The 17,945-nt window shown below is 40.4% G+C and overlaps 1 protein-coding gene across 4 annotated transcripts in view; it reads left to right on the forward strand.

The window, feature by feature from the left end:
* Positions 1–8,748: 8,748 nt before the first annotated feature.
* Positions 8,749–17,945, forward strand: part of chka (choline kinase alpha) — a 43,165-nt gene continuing 33,968 nt past the window's right edge. Inside the window, exons 1-4 of one of the 4 annotated variants that reach the window (XM_078168264.1) lie at positions 9,130–9,269; positions 11,021–11,129; positions 11,685–11,745; positions 13,153–13,206. In XM_078168264.1, the coding sequence (XP_078024390.1) occupies positions 11,113–11,129; positions 11,685–11,745; positions 13,153–13,206 (132 nt within the window). In that variant the 5' untranslated portion in view covers positions 9,130–9,269; positions 11,021–11,112. The other 3 variants (XM_033634976.2, XM_033634977.2, XM_078168263.1) reach the window with 3 other exon arrangements.

Below are 17,945 nucleotides of genomic sequence, written 5' to 3' on the forward strand. Positions count from 1 at the left end.
TGGGTCAACCGATGATACTAATAATGATCAAAGTCTCTTTTGCTTTTAGAATATTGAATTATAGGGTATTTTTCAAAAAAGCAGTTAGTGGTATATGATCAAAACTGGTATCTAAGGGTTAATTTTATTTGTGATTGATTAAATCATATAAATTAAACAAGAACCCCTTCATGAAAAAAAATGAAAAGAAATTGGGAAAAATGTTGACCTTAATTCATACAAATACAAATATTGTGGGTTAAAACTCCCAACTTCAGGGCATGGAGTGCAATTTGAAACTTAAAATATAAAAATATATAAAAATACAAATAATACAAAATACATAGGACCAGTTCTATGGCTGTCTACCCCACTCTCCCCTATCTCATAAAAGTTTCCAGAGATTTTCATAGTCATGCTTTTTGTTCTCAATATTTCTTGCCCTTGCTTGCTGGCCATAGTTATCCTCTATGTGAAGAAAACAAGCTCATTGTGGTTTTGTTAGAATGAAAAAATCTTAATGCAAGCACATGACATTACTCTTCCAGTTGATTTTTAAGAAAACTACATATTTTCCTGAAAATGCCCAACATTCAAGTGTGGATTTTTTTTTTAAAAAACCCCCACTGAAGATAAAATAATTTTGGGGCTGAAAATAATTTCTCACCTTCCTTTTAATATCACTGTTTAACCATTTGGGGCCTAGGTCTTTTTGGGGAATTTTTCCTGCCTTTACTTTTAAGCTCATATCACAGTCATTATAAAGGCTACATACACATGCTATATCTTGTTGTTGTTGTTTTTTTTCAGGACAGTCTGGGCTAACCAGATTTGCCATCATTACATGTTCTTCTGTGTGCCTGTATTTTCTATTCATTTTTATATCAATGAAAAAAAAATCTGTGTTACTAAATTCTTACATTTTTACATGTATCTCACCATAGCAAGTTGGAAGTAGAAATATTCTGCCATATATGAAGAGGGGAGACTCTCTGGAATCTGTTAATATAAGAACCATGATGGTGGGACATTCTGTCACTTCACAGCTGTCCAAAACATGTGGTTTGTGACAGGCGGACGTAAGTGCCAGTATTTTTTCATTATTGCAAGAAATTCCATTGACTCATTCACAAGTCAAAAATGTGTTTTACCTGAAAGAAACATGCAATATTTACATCTAAGATAATAGAAAAATAGTAATAATATTATTCCTCACTATATGAAGTGACTGATAACAAGATCTGTATAATGGATTGGATTTTGACCATTTTTATTTCAAGAGGGATGCCATCCTCCCTCATCCCCCCTCAACTCGAGTACCGTACTGCATGTCACTAACTCGGCCTCTTCTCCAGAGCCTTTGTGCTCCACTGTCTCTCAGGTTAACTTATATCACAGCAGTGCCTGGATAGTGTGACGTGTGTGGTTGTGCTGCTGCCGTGGTCCTGCCAAATGCCTCCTGCTGCTGCTGTTATCATTAGTCATACTTCTACTGTTGTTATACACATGATTATTGTCACATATGTATACTATCAGATATTAATATATACTTACAACATATTGTAGCCTACCACAGTAGCCAGAATTATAATTACAATATTATTACTTTCATTAATGTTGTTGTAAGCTATTATCATTACTGTCCTGCATCTCTCTCTTTCTGTCTCATTGTGTCATATGGATTGCTGTTAATTTATCATGTTGATCTGTTCTGTATGACATCTATCATCTGTCCGTTCTGGAAGAGGGATCCCTCCTCAGTTGCTCTTCCTGAGGTTTCTACCGTTTTTTTCCCTCGTTAAAGTTTTTTTTGGGGGAGTTTTTCCTTATCCGCTGTGAGGGTCCAAAGGACAGAGGGATGTCGTATGCTGTAAAGCCCTGTGAGGCAAATTGTGATTTGTGATATTAGGCTTTATAAATAAAATTGATTGATTGATTGTTGCCAACACACTGCGTGGAGAAATAAATCGGCAACATAGCCAATTTACTTATTATAGCACAAAAATGAAAATCTTGTAAAGGGACATCTTACCCCTATCCAGGGCAAGAAGCCCTCAATCTCAAAATGAGCTATCTAACTAAATAAAACAAACTCATATCCCAACCGTGACCCATCAGTGAGTTATTTAGAAGCCCTTTAGCCTTTCCTTAGGGTTTACGCTTCTATTTCAGGATGTCCTCCTCCAGCAAGCTAGCTAAAATATTTGACAAATTCTAGATAGCGAGCAATGCTAATGATTGCTAGCTAGCTAGCTTATAATGCTAGCAAGCTGTTGAAACTATATTAGTACTATATGTAGATATGGACTATATAAAGTCACATAATACTATAAATGAAAAAATCTAACTAAATAATAATTTGAGGAAGGATGCCTCTGGGGGCTTTCACCCCCTGTCTGATGGGGGGCCTTTTGCCCCAAAGGGTCTAACTTTACATTTTTTCTTCAAATGACCAACATCTTTTTTTATCTTTCAAAAAAAAATTGAATGACTTCCCCTACAAATCCCCTACCATCATATACATCTCACAGCTTTTTATGTACAACTTAATAAAAATGCATAGATCACTACTTTCCAGTGACAAAAAAATTGATCAGTTTACTCTGAATCAAGAATGCTGAATGCTGAAATCCCCCTCCCAACCCTACCATGGAGGGTGGTGGTGTGTCTTCCTCAAGCTCGGGCCCTCTACCAAAAGCCTGGGAGTTTGAGGGTTCTACACAGTATCTTAGTGGTTTCTAAGACTGCACACATCTGGACAGAGACCTCAGATGTTGGTCCTGGAATCTGGTGGAGCCACTCTCCCAGTCTGGGGGGTCACAGCCCTTAGTGCTCTGATTACCACTGGTAACAATGTTGCCTTTACTCCCCACATCTTTTCTAGCTCCTCTTTTAGCTCTTGGTATTTTTCAAGCTTCTTGTGTTCCTTTTTCATGACGTTACTGTAGCTCAGGATTGCTACCTCTATCACCACTGCCTTCTTCTGTTGTTTGCCAATCAACATGATGTCTGGTTGGTTAGCCATCAACAGCTGGCCTACTTTTATTTTTGAAATATACATATAGCGCATATATTTAGATCCAGGGCTATTATTAAAACATTGGGGCTGAAGCCTCGGATGCCCAGGCCCAACAACACCACTGGCGACAACAAGTCCTAGCAATGTGCCAATAAACATCTGATTGATCTAATTTTCAAAATTAAACTGTAAAAAAAATGAATAAATTAGCAGCTACAACTTACTCCAGTTCTGCCAGTACATGCATAACCCTCAAACAGACTTTGCTAATTTACCCCATGGAAGCTCTGCCTCAGCACCATGAGACAGATCTTTACACTCACTGCCCAATCAGGAGGTAGTAACCACACACCAAAAAAACACCGTCACATCCTGCTCATCACCCTCAGCAATGGGGACAGCTACTCAGGTACTCAGAGAACTGGAGTTACATCCAGTAAGTACTGTTTCATTTTTCCTATGTGCTGTGATCTCAAATTAAAATATACAATTATCTATCTTTTAAATTAAATCTGGTAGTGTGCAAATCACTAGCTGCTGAACCAGGGAATCTCCATGGCAAATAAGGATTACCCAAAAAATAGTCTGCAGATTCCACTGGGGACCAAGACAACAGGTAGGAGATTACAGTGTACGAACCTTCCCCAAAATTGCATCAATTGCATATCATTTAGCAGTGAAGTGGTTGAAGCCACTGTAGTCCAAGTAGTTGTGGAAGATACCTTGAATGTTGAGGTTCAAAAGGTTGCGAGGTGGCTCTCTGATAATAAACTTTCCATTCATATAGGAAAGACAGAGGCCATCCTCTTTGGGTTAAGAATTAAATTGAATAATTCACCTAATTTTAGAGTAAAGATTGGTCAGGTACCAATCTCTTCAAAATCCTCAGTGAGTTACTTTGGATGTGTTTTAGACCATATTTTATCAGGGGAAGATATGGCATTAGGCTCTTAAGATTACCAACAAAACCAAATTCCTGGCAAGAAAAGCAGAATTTTTGGATATATCAAATTTAAAAACTCTAGCTGGAGCATTGGTGTTATACCACTTTGATTATGCTGCCACCTTCTGGTACAGTAGCTCTTCACAGTCTATTAAATCCAAATTTCAGACTGCTCAAAACAAATTAATAAGAGTTGTTTTAAAGTTGCCCCTCTGCACACATCTTGATGCATTTAAAAAATCAAATCCTCTCCCTGTGGATAAAAGGGTGTTGCAAATTAAGATGGTAATCTCCCATAAGATTGTCTATACATCTGCACCTTCCTACCTATTCAACTATTTTAATTTAGTAAAAAAAACAACCACTCCCACAACACTAGAGGCAGTCTAACCAATTTTATTCTCTCTATGAGATTTATGGGAATTATGGGGAAAACACTTTTTTATAAACAGCCACTAGTCAATGGAACAAGCTGCCTGTCTCACTTAAGTCAAACTCAGCTGAGAGGAGTTTTAAATTAGATCTCAAGAAATGGTTGCTAAATAATTTGTAGATTCACAAATGTGGTTTTCATGTTTGATTTGTTTTTAGTCTGACATCATCAGTGTTTTTGTATTGGTTTTGCCAGTGTTTTAATGTCATTAATGTTTTTATTCATTGTTTTTTAGTGTTTGTAGTTGTTTTATTGTCTGCTGTATACACTCAAGTCTAATGTCACTCTTGCATGACAGTTTCCTTGGTCAATCTACCATCTTGGACTGAAATTGAGGACCACAATTGAAATAAGCCTTTGGCTTTCTTGTGTACTTAATCCTCGACAATTTTTTAAAGAAATCATATATGGAGTATGTCTTATTGATCAGTCTGTCATGTATATTTAATTTTTTGGTCAAATAAATCTATCTATCTATCTATCTATCTATCTAAGCCACCCTAGCCAGCTGCGATCAGTGCTGGCACAACTCTTGTCAAACAGACAGATTTAGAGGCCATTTACACGTACACAGTGATTTTGATAAACGGAGACATCTTCCTTCGTTTGTGCCCTTCGTTTACACGCAAACAGAGATTTCTCCTCTGAAAACGAGTCTTTCTAAAAACTCCGGCCAGAGTGGAGATTTTGGAAAACTCCGGTTGCGCGTTTGCATGTAAACTGAGATAAACGGAGATAAACGGAGTTATAGGCAGCCGACGTTACAGTATGCGCCGGAACTTGCGCCTGTGTCAAAAGTGCGACCTATGTTGCTATGGTGACAATGGATACATGGAAGGCTTGAGCTTCTCGTTACACTGCCACCTACAGGTTTGGCATGCTCTTGTGTATATATACATGGGTAAGTGTAAACGAAGATCTTTTTGAAGACGGAGACGGTGAAATGTCCGTTTATGAAAATAGCCGGCGACGTGTAAACGGCCTCACAGATGCAACACATTCTGCCAGAGGCAAGGACACGGCTGGAGAGGTGCCAGTTCACCTCCTGGGCACTGCCGAGGTGCCCTTGAGCAAGGCACCGAACGCCTCAACCGCTCGGGGCGCCTGACCAAGGCAGCCCCCTCACTCTGACATCTCTCCACGTTGTGCATGAATAGGTCCTGTTTGTGCATGTGTGTGTCTTTCAGACCTGTGGGTTAATGAGAAAAGAGTGAAAAAACTGAATTTCCCCTCAGGGGGATTAATAAAGTATATAAAAATTAAAAAAGGTAATGTTACAAAATTTGGCTCCATTACAACTCACAAGGTTTGATGTTATTTGACATTGTATAAATTAGCCTCTGCTCATATGAAGCGGGATAAATCCTGCAGTATAAATCCCCGAAAGGATAAATCACACACAAGACTTAAAATGCTATTTTGCGGGGGCTTTATTGTCTTCATAATTTATTGTTTCTTATCTGTGAAATTAAAGTAAATAAAAGCTTTGTTTCCACTGAGGGAAATGGTTTCAGCTTACAAAAATAGACAGGAGGTCTGCCTGGCCACGATTTGTGGTTACATTTCTGGGGAGGTGCAAGTGGCGTAGGCTGACCAAATGTCCTCTTTTGCCCGGACATATCCACTTTTCACCTCCTGTCCGGGGGTTTTTATTAACTGATGATAATGTCTGGTTATGCACGGGCAGCATATTTCTGTCCGAACCCGAACCGAGCCCGACATTATTTAATGACCAAAGCGCTGAGTTTGTGTCACACAGTTGTTACAGGCTATTTAACAGGCCGGGCGTGCGCCGTGGGTGCTCAGCTGCAGAGAGGGAGACCTCCGTGTTTGAGACGGGAGCGGGAGGCGCGAGGTCCGAGACTTCCAGAGAGGGGAGAGGGAGAAACAAACAGCCAATGTGTGTCTGTGTGTGTTATGTTCAGGTGTTGTCACGTAAATAACAGTGCCCACACAATAAACAGGACAGACAATAGGATTTTATTTATTTTTACACTACATTTTCACTGAAAGCTGACCGAATCCGACCCGAGCCCGAATACAATTTATAGCTACATTTTTGACCAAACCCGGCCCACCGTTGGGTACCGTCGGGCTCGGATTGGTAGCCACACTCCAGAGATGGGACCAAGTCACACACGTGCAAGTCTCAAGTAAGTCTCAAGTCTTAACCTTCAAGTCTCAAGTAAGTCCCAAGTCATTTTTTCTTGGGCAAGTCAAGTCACAGGTTATGTCAAGTCAAGTCAAGTCAAGTCCTGTAACAGGTCAAGTCAAGTCCAAGTCAAGTCACCTTATTATTGTAATTTTACCTGCAGAATCTGATCTTAATAAAGTGAAAAGACAAGATAGTAACTGTCAGTAAACATTGACTTCATCGCTGCAATGTTTACTTTGCAGGGACGACCCCCATGCACGTGCATGCGCGCGCACACACACACACACACACACACACACACACACTAACCAAGGCAGCAGCCAAAATCACCCATTTAGCTCATTTAACCCTGTGTTGCTCGTTCATAAAACGTACAGCTGGTCTTGTGATGAAACGGTCAGAATGTTTGCTCACGTTTTCTGGGGTTAATGTTAGCAAATAAATTAAAAAACAAGTTCCACCAAACCGACCCACCCCCCCCACCCCACACCCATATCGTATCAAGCTAACGTTAGCTAACTACCGACTAACCAGATAATATTAGCTAATTGACAAGCACTTACTTGGCAGAATGGCTCTTCAAATGATGAACAAAGTTTGAAGTTGTCGCCTGGCTTTCCGAGATGTTTATGCCACATGTCTTGTACTGTGCTGTTCGTCTTTTGCCGTCATGGTTGTAATTCTGAAAGCCGAAGATGATAACTCTCGGTACGGCTCCCGCTGACATGTTGATGCCTATCTGATATAAGAGGGCCTGTTTCTCCAATAAACACGTAAGGTACGTAGAGAGGGCATGACTGATTGACAGGGTAGTGATCCAATCATTCTCAGCCTGTGCTCCTACCGGGTAATCGACATTATTTTTTAAATTAATTTATTAATTTTATATTCTAACCGAAAACATGATGTGAATAACACTCAAGTCATTCAAGTCATCATGTCTCAAGTCAAGTCAAGTCCCGAGTCTTTAACTTCCAAGTCCAAGTCAAGTCTCAAGTCTTTTATTTTTTGTCAAGTTAAGTCACAAGTCATCAAAACAGTGACTCGAGTCGACTCGAGTCCAAGTCACAATGACTCGAGTCCCCATCTCTGCCACACTCTAGTGTGTGTATATGTCCCCTATTGGGGCCTATCCGAATTTCTGTCTTTGAGAGATATTATTTTGTAATATAGGCTAACTGAATTTTCTATCCATACATATAAATTTTAAATATATTAAAATTATAAGGCATCTTTGAGTAAACTGCGAGTATCATTTAAGTAGGCTATGTTGTGGCCGGTCGAGTGTTCTCTTTTTTGGAAATCAAAACATGGTCACCCAAGTTTTAGATATTCAAGAATATTTTATTGATCGCCTGGCCTCCGATGACCAGAAAAACGGCAATTACAGGTCTCTGATTGAGGGTCAAAATTACCAGAGCTGGGTATCACCAGGTAAATTTTACATCACCTTTTAGACGACCGCCTTCAATATGATGTGATGGTCACGTAGCCTGTCCATAATGATTAAATGTCACGCTGCTAGCTTGCTAACGTCAGCACACGTAACGTATGCTCACGTTATATTACAGTGTTTAATGATACAGTCTGTTATCTCCCTATTACTCTAATCTTTCCTGCTTATCGCTCAAACAAATGATTAATTTCTATATTAATATCGGTACTCATTTAAGATACCTTCATCAGTTACCGGAGGCCACCACCTAACATCATCAATCCAGCTATTCATGATGCTGTCATTGTAGAGAGTCAGTTCACAATGACAGCATAACGAATTGATGACTGACAAATGTCACTGCAGCAATGGCGGCGCCGCAAGATGGCGGCATACACAAGTGGCTCGCCGAATTCGTCTATAAACCTCCTAAGAAAGCAATGCTACAAAGTGGAATCCTACCCTTAAATACCCTTAAATCTAACATACTGTACTCTTACTATTTCTTTCGCAATCTTTTTTCGAATTTTATTGTGAAAAATAAATACAATGTAAGGAGAAAACAGAAAGATATATTACCCAAATCTATAGCTGTTTTAATTATTTTAATGTTAGAATTGTAGTGTGTTGGTCTGTCAGATGGTCCCTGAAGGCACCGCCGGGTTTGTTTTGGTCCTGCAGGGCTGTGTCTGAGCCAACCAATGAAGGAGGAGAAGGGGCTCGGAAGCGTCATGTGACCAGTGCCTCGCAGCCCAGCCCACCAGCCATGTAAATCGGCGCGTCCCTTACTTCTTATCCATTCCTTGCCAGTAAGCAGATCTTGATGCAGCTTGTCTCCGATACCTGACTTCACAACAAAGCTAGAGCGACACTTCACATCCTACCGACGAAAAATAAAGAACAGAAAAAAACAAACTACATTACTCTGTCCTTTGAATAATCACAGAGAGAAAAGAAATCTGTAGCCGAATAACCGCAATATATCCCCCTGCGACACTATTCAGAATACCAGCTCGCTCACCGGGGTGTTCAGCTCAGAATATTTATATTTATTTTTTGAAAAACCAAAATGAAAACCAAATTTATCAATGGGGTTTCTTCTTCCCCCTCCATGTCGCTGGGTCTGCTTGTGAACGAGAACGCCCTGCAGGTTCAGCCCGACACCGAGGAGGACTGTAAGGAGCTGGCCCGACTTGACCAACCCGACCTGGACACCCGGCGTAAGGCTTATCTGTGGTGCAGAGAGTTCCTCCATGGAGCCTGGAAGAGCCTGGCTGAGGACGATTTCCACATCACTATCATAAGGTACATAGTGTTCACTTGCTTGTTTGATGGATATAGGCCTAGTTGGAAGAAGCTAGTGTGATAAGGCTGATGTAGCCTAAACCGTTTAAGGGTAAACCCGCCCCAAATATTCATAACAAAAAGGTTATGTCTATAGTATTGTACTCGCTGTGAATCAGAGGCAGTCTCCCCTGAAACAAAGAGTGTAGTGATGATGATATTTTCAGACAAATTCCGGAGCTGGCAGCAAACACAGTGGTCACAGAATATCAGCTGTTTCATTTTATATATCAGAATAATTTACAAGAGCCTTCAGAGTAAGACCAAAATTCAGTGTCAGGAGACATTTGATTTAAGGACTGGGTGTGACTTTTTTGTGTTATCATTATTATTATTATTATTATTATTATTATTATTATCATTATTATTTTGATCCTCCCTGGAGCTACAAATATTATTCCTTGAGCCTCCCCAAGTGAAAATGTATGACCCTCCCTCCACCATAAATTAGTTATTAGATTGGTAAAATGTACCCTCTAATTAAAGCTGAAGACAAAATTCTGAAGTTTAAAAAAGTCTCGGTTTTTCAGTCTTGTTGTGCATGCCGTTTAGTATTGGCTAAATTTTAAATGAGACATAGAGTAAAGTGACTTTGATGAAATATCCCTATTTTGAGGTCATGGTTATGGTTTTTGCTCTAACGGAAGCATTCATTACACATAATGTGTCCAAGGACCTTCAGAAAATTTGAATATCCAATGATAATTTATGTTTGTACAGTTTCATTTTTTTTTAGAAAACAATGCAGCATGTTTTCTTTAAAAAAAAAAACAGTGCTAAATGAATATATAATGTAACCATTTATCTTTGTATGCCACTCCCCAGTGCTTAAAAAACTATTTGACATGCCTTCTTATTTTTGCACCAGCCCTCTGCCCTCATAAGTAACGATTGAATGATAAATCTTTTAACTCTATTGTCAGAATAAATTTGGACATCAGCTGTTTCACATAAATACACATAAATGCAAAAATTCACAACAACATTTTACCAAAGGACATAACCACCATACAGACGCTACAAATCACATCACACATTATGAAAAGTAGGTGCAATGCAACAAATGAATCATTCCTGTTTCATTCAGTGTTTGATCCAGGTACACTGACCATAACCAAGTGGCTGGTAGCCATACTCAGATTTAATAGGTTGACAGGTTGAAGAACTAAAGAGTTCCTCAGCATGTTCAGTCTTACCTGTGGAACTCTAGAGCTCATGTTCTTTAAAAAATGTGGTGTTTATATCTGTTCTAAGCTGGACTTCCCATTATAAATGGTATTGGGGACAATGGGAGGCCAGTAATGGTAGCAAATTTGATCTCATTTGCCCCCAGCTGCTGTTTTAGTTGTTAACATAACTGGTTGATTTTTAAATTAAAATCTTTTCGGCTTGTTTTCTAAAAACTGCTGTTTTCATTCTTATGAAATTCTGTGCTGTACCAGTGAAACAGCACAACATGTCGCTACCAAGACTATGACCATGATTTATGTAAGAGATTATAAGCATTAGTTGAGCTAGTTAAGGTGAGGCTGTAGTTCTACATTTGATAAAGGAAGTTCTATTGTATCCTGTTGTACTATTGTACTTTATTGTAAAGCATGTAATAAAGAGGGATGTGAGAGTTACAGTAAGATTCCCAGAAACCTTTCTGAAGCAATATCTGTGTGTAATGATGACCATATTCATGGGCTGTCTGACCATCTGTCATCCAGGGGTGGTCTGAGCAACAAGCTCTTCCTGTGCAGCCTCCCTGACAGCGTGGACACTGTAGGAGACGAGCCCAGGAGCGTCCTGCTGCGCCTCTATGGGGCCATCCTGCAGGTGGGAGCCACATCTCTTATCACACAGCTGAACGCTGTTGTTTTACTATGTTTTACAGACAGAGTCTTTCCATGTGTTGTTGTACCGTAGACACTAGTTTCCCTCAGTAGAGTGTAGTTATTAGTCTAACTGTTTAGTTTAGCTGTTTTTAATGAAGATACATTCTGCTATACAGCACACACAAATTCAAATCATACACTGATTGCGTTTTAACTACCTGTCAGAAAGTTTGACTTGTATATTTTTATCACAGAGATGACTCATGTAACTGGGGTCAAGGGATAGCCAACAGCTTGAGCTGATAATGACAGAAACCAGACAGTAAACAAACAAGACAATACCTACAACTGTGCTATGTGACAGTGCCACCACCAGAGGTTGTTGTGTGTGTATGTGACTGCAGGTCACATGCTTATGTTAGTGTATGCATGCATGTGCAGTTATGCCTTCACGCGTGTATGTGTGTGTGTATGTACGTGTGTGTGTGCGTGTTAGCCATTGTTGTACATGGTGATGTACCCCCATGGCTGTACATGCATGTGTTCTTTGCCGTAGGCTTCCCAAAGGAGCGTGCCTTGGGCACTCTTGTTCCCAGGTGAACCCACCAAAAAACACGGTACAGTATGAGATCTCTGAAATCTCAGCCTAATGCTAAAACGTAACACACACTCATGTAACCCTGGCGGACAAAGCTGGGAAGATAGTCTGCAGTATGGAGAGAAAAAACAAAGTGCTGAAACACCTCTCCTGTCTGTCTCTTTCCTTCTCTAAATCTCTGCCTTGTGATTCTCAATCACCAAGAAGTCAGCTGAACTTGTGCATGAGCATAAAACAGAGAAGCCTGAGGAGGAATGGACACATTTGCAGCTGGCTCAGCTAAAAAAGAAAAACAACAACAAGAAAAGTCATTAGCCAGTGTACGCATTGGCTTGTTGTCGCTTCACAATTTGCACAAAAGTAGATAGATAGTGTATCTTTTTGCAGCTCCACAGTGGTTGCATTTAACACAGAGAGATAGAGTCTACAGTGATGTGGCTGCTGCGTCCAAAGTTCATGACACTAATATTGCTAAGTGTACAGAACTACTCCAAAGATAACTATTTAGTCACCATCACCCGTTGTGGTGCATTGATTTTATTTTCAAATATTGAGTAACAAGTGTTCAAGGACTTTAGATCATTTGCACAAGATTCTTGATGACAGCATATTCTAATCTCCTGCAGGCATTTCATCGTTTGAGGTGATGTTCTTAGCACATGCTGTTTGTTCCAACCTGCTGCAATAATTAAAAGACAGAGTCCAAAAAAAGACAGTGATATGGGCTGCTTTCTTGCTGCTTTCTCAGCCTTAAAACTTTCCAATGATACCTGCATTAAGTATTAACTAAAAGTCTGTGTAATAAAAGCTAAGCGTAGCTTTTATTGCTATGGATGTCTGAGAGAGCAGAAGCACCGTGTCCTTCACCAAGGTAACTGCAGCCATCTCCATCAGGACATAACCGCCTCTCAGGAATTAGTGATGTCTAATCAAAAAGCTAATATGATTAAGGAACTTTATGTCATCGTCAGAGTGCACAGCAACTAATGATTAAACAAACCCAAACTGCACTGGAGACAGTGTTTCTCAGCACTGAAGATATGTGGATAGCATGTTGGATGATGAGTAGATTCATCAAATAAATATGCATATTTTTAGCTCCAGCTTTATGTAATCCACTATAAAATGTCACATTCATTAGCAGGGTTAAAGTCAGTTAATAGAATGTTGTTTTATTAGTCCTCTTTTTATGAGTCCTGCTTTCTCTACTTTATCTTATCTCTATCTCCGCTCTCTTTCTGGCTGTTGGGACAAGCAGTTAGTCCGACCAATCCTCTGCTCCGTCATATCCAAAACACTTGGTGTGTGTTTGAACTCATACTGTACTGTCTGCACTGCGGGCATGGTTTAGGGGTTTGATGTTGACGCTCATGGACAGATTCACATGTATTCATGGATAGTTCTTTCCTTTTTCTTTTGTTGATAGATGTCCTGTAATAAAGGGGATTCCCGACAGTCAAACACAGAAAATCACTTGCAAGTAAGTAACTGATGACGGTGCCACCATACAGTATGTTCCGCTACCCAGAGTGTCCATCAAGTCACCACAACTCTCACCATCTCATCTTCCCCCCTCCGTGTCTGAAAATATTCTTTTGCTTCCCTAAATTCTCCTCTGACTCATGTTGAACTCTGTGATCTCCCACAGGGTGGCTCTAACAGAGAGGGCTGAACCTTTGTAACCCTGTGGGGGTTTTGAACTTAAGTTCAGAATCGATTTAACGCCTGTCTCCACTAACACCTGGCAGAGCATGACTTTAAAAAGCTGAGTTGGGAAATACTACAGCCACTGATTTCATTCTGTGGAGGCAGTTTACACATTAAAGAAACCTGATTAAAATACTCTTATTTTGAGCAAAATTGATTGGGCTCACCTGGCTTGAATTTAACAGAATTTAACTGAGAATATCCTATTTGGAACACAAGACAGTAGAAGCAACTAATATCACAGAAGGTTTTTAAAATAATCTGCAGCAACCTTAATCCGGTATGTTCAGAGAGTCGCTGCTGGTAGCCTGAAGCGATGCCAAGCCTCATGCCCAGTGACCTAGAAATCCCTTTACAACGCATCACGTCACGACGACCTTTCACCCTCACATGACATGGCTGAATCACAAGTCCCTGTCATGTGATGGAGGTGAGGTCATCAGCCAGTCAGCTATTGTCACCACTCAGGCATCCTTCCCTCAAGAATGCTGCTCATCCTCAGCAGTTAGCAGACAGGCTAATGCAGAATTGACCCCATGTCAGTGTGTTTGGATAACCTTGCCTCGATGCACCTACTTTAACAGTGCCATCTGATCAAGGTAAATCCTATTTGGATTAGATAGGATGACACTGTATTGTATACCCTGTTGGGATACTTCGCACGTCACCGCAGCATATTAGCATTTCAGATAAACTGTAGATATAAATAAAGAACCTTGTGCACAAATGACAGTAACCACTGGATTTACTTATCACTAGAGATATGTGCATATACAGATAAATTACATCATTGTTCTTTGAGTTCACTTGTGCAGATAGATAAATGGAACAAATATGTCACACTGGTTCTGTACAGTTCAGAAGGATCTGAGCAACCTGTACTTAATAATCTCTCCCCTTACAGGTTTATTGACACACATACAGTAACAGAGCAGATAAGTATTATGGTTAAAGCGGCAGGTGTCGGCTGCACACAGTGCACCTGCTGCATCACTCCAAGGCCAGCCACTGAATATCTCAGATCCAAAGAGCAACACTGATATGGGACCAGTGTAACAAGTCAGATGAGTCATTCCATGAGAATGGTACAAATTGGACTTTGACATTTTCACATTTTTTTACCAAAGTGTATTACTTTTATGAACACCCTACAACATTAAGGACATATTTAACTACCAGAAAAACATATTTTCACATCTCAGGCATCAAATCCCTATCATTATTGGTCCTTATTTCATGATATGGGCACTGTTATTCTTCAACCCCATTATGTACACTATGGAAGCTGTCTGAAAAGGATTATTAAATCTATTTCTAATGAAGTAAACATGTTCATATTAATCAGATGTCCCTTACACTAATTCAATAATTTCAAATACAAAAATGACATAAAATCTCACATTTGTGCTAAAATGCTTTTAACTAAAGAATTTTAACCAAAATCAGTAATCTTCTGATATCTCTAAACATTCCAGACAGAAATCAACAAACATTAAATAACTTATAAACTCTTAAAAAATAATGTATAAAAAAGTAGGGTAACAGGGTTGAAGATGGTAACGGGGTTGAAGGGACAAATACAGCTTAACATATAAATAGTTGTTTTTTAAATTTCAGATTCACTGTGTGATTTTCTATAAACATTGTATTTCATTATGTAACCATAAGAAGGACAATAGATATACATTGCCATTGAACTGACAATTAATTAATTAATTAATTAATTAATTAATTAACCCAAATGAAAAACAATGACAACTACAACACATTATACATTAAAACATTGCTGTTATACATTAACTGAATAGCTCATCAAAACATAACGTAACGTGTGCTTTTGGGATGTCTGTCTGTGTGTCTGTGTGTCTGATAAAATTTACTTGATGTATTTTACAATTTATTAAAGGAGACATTTCAATCTATATATAAAGCTGTTGAAAATAGATTTTGGTGACCCAATAGATAAAATACACCTAAAAAGGTCAGAGGGGCTCAAATTGTACCATTTTCATGGAATGACTCAGATTCAAATGTGATCAAATATCCAGAAAGAACATGGGAACATGTTGCTCAGAATGGGACCTCTTTGCCATTCAAAAAATATATTCATCTTTACTAGAGGAGGTCTCTGTTTCCTGTCCTAAAGCAGGAAATAGTGAGGGAGGTGCCTTTAAGGAATGTTGAAATCCTTCTGTGTGTGAACAGTGAGCTGGCCTGACATCTATGACTTGTTGATGATTAACTTTTGAGCGGTTAGAGGACTTGTCATGGAGAGTGAGCCAAATCAAACAGACTGCTTAAATATACACTGGCATTTAAAATAGGTCAGAGGAAATGAAAAAGAGCTTGATGAAGGACTGTGGTGCTGTCAGACAGTCGATGCGGGACCACCAAGGTCACTAGGTTACAGCCTCTTAACAGCAAGGGATGAATGGTCTGGCTACCTCACTGACATTTGAATCAAGAATATGACATTAAAGGCCATTCAGCTTTTTACTGTGAGTGCTGGGGTCATACACTATTCTCTGAGTTCTATTTTTTCTGTGCTCTTTTCACTAGTTTGAGTGTAGCTGGGCTCTGTTGGAAAAAAGATGATGTCACATACTCATGAATTGAACAATATTTGAATTAGGAGCCAATTACAGTTAGTGGGTTGTTGGTGTGGTTTGATCAATTCTGATCAAACAAAACCCAACCAGGTTTTGAGTGTTAAAAGTGATAAATAATCCCTTAACAAATATTCAGAGCCAGGTCGCAGGGGCAACAGGCTGAGCAAGGTACTCCAAACGTCCCTTTAATCAGCAGTGTTCTCCAGCTCCTCCTGGAGGATTCCATGGCGTTCACAGTCCAGATGACATATATAATCCATCCAGGGTGTTTTGGGTCTGCCCTTTGGCCATCTACCAATTGGACCTCTAACGAGAGGCACCCAAGAGGCATCCTGATCATATGCCTGAACGACCTCAAACCCCCCTTTCGACAGGAAGGAGCAGGGTATCTTGCTCTTCACCCCATCTCTAAGGCTGAGCCCAGCCACCCTCTGGAGGAAGCTCATTTTGGCTGCTTGGATCCACAATAACAGTCTTTCAGTCTCTACCCAAAGCTCATAGGTAAGGGTTAGAACGTAGATGGACCAGTAAGTTTGGAGCTTTGCCTTCTGGTTCAGCTCTCTCTTCACCACGACAGTCTGGCACAAAGTCCACATCACTACTGACACTGCACCAAACCACCTGTCCATCTCAGGCTTTATTTTACCCTCACTCGCGACCAATACCCTGAGATGTATGAATTCCCTCGCTTGGGGCAGTAACTCTCTCACAACCCAGAGTGAGCAATACATTGTTTTCTGGCAGAGAACCATGGCCTCAGACTTGGAGATACTGACTTGTTCACGCTCGGCTTAAAAATCTGTCCATGAATGTCACAAACATTATTAGTGACAAAGGACAATTCTGGTGGAGGCCAACACCCACTGAAAATACAGCTTGTACTTTGGTTTTAAGGATGGCTTGTAGCAACGACCCCAGTACCCTATACACCTACAGTATCCCCCACAGGACCTCCGGGGGGACACGGTCGTAAGCCTTCTCCAAGTCCACAAAATGTGTAGACTGGATGGCCCCTCCAGCAGCCCTGCAAGGGTAAAGAGCTGGTCCACTGTTCCATGGCCAGGATGTAGTTTGCATTGCTCCTCCTGAATCTGAGGTTTGACAGCTGGTCAAAGACTCCTTTCCAGCACCCTGTAAAAAACTTTCTCACAAAGGCAGAACAGTGTGATACCCTGATGACTGGAGCATACCTTCTGGTCACCTTTTTAAAAAATGGGAACCACCACACTGGGCTGACACTCTACAAACAGTACCTGACCTCCACATTACACTGTCAGCCAAAACTGTCCAACAATATCCACAGCATTCAGCATCTCAGGGTGACTCTCATCCATACCTGACGCCTTGCCACAGAGGAGCTTTTTGACTACCTCAGTGTCGTTTGCCACAGATATGGGTGAGGCTTCCCCAGATTCTTCAAACTCTGCCTCCTCTGTAGAGGAAATGATGGAGTTCCTCAAAGTGTTCTTTCCACTGGGCAATATGCACTCTCCAGGTAGCAGTTCTCCTTCCCTGAGACAAGCCCTGCTTTTCTTTCCTGAGAGGTCTAAGGGTCTTCCAGAACTTTTTTGAGGCTAACCAAAAGTCCCTCTCCATAGCCTCCTCAATCTCTTCCCTTACACAGGTTTTTGCTTAGGCTTTTACCGCAGCTCTTCTGGCCAACAGGTACCCATCTGCTACTTCAGGAGACACCTGGGCCAACCAAGCCCGAAATGCCTCCTTTACTGCTAGTGTCCACCAGCGGGTCCTTAGGTTGCCACCAAGACAGGCACTGCTGACCTTCCGAACACAACTTTTAGCAGCCAACTCCACAATGGAGACTTTGAATGTGGCCCACTTGGATTCCATGTCACCAGCCTCCCCGGAACGCAGGAAAAATTCTTTCAGAGGTCTGAGGTCAGGA

Source organism: Epinephelus lanceolatus, chromosome 5, assembly GCF_041903045.1.
Source record: "Epinephelus lanceolatus isolate andai-2023 chromosome 5, ASM4190304v1, whole genome shotgun sequence".
Taxonomy (NCBI): Eukaryota; Metazoa; Chordata; class Actinopteri; order Perciformes; family Serranidae; genus Epinephelus; species Epinephelus lanceolatus.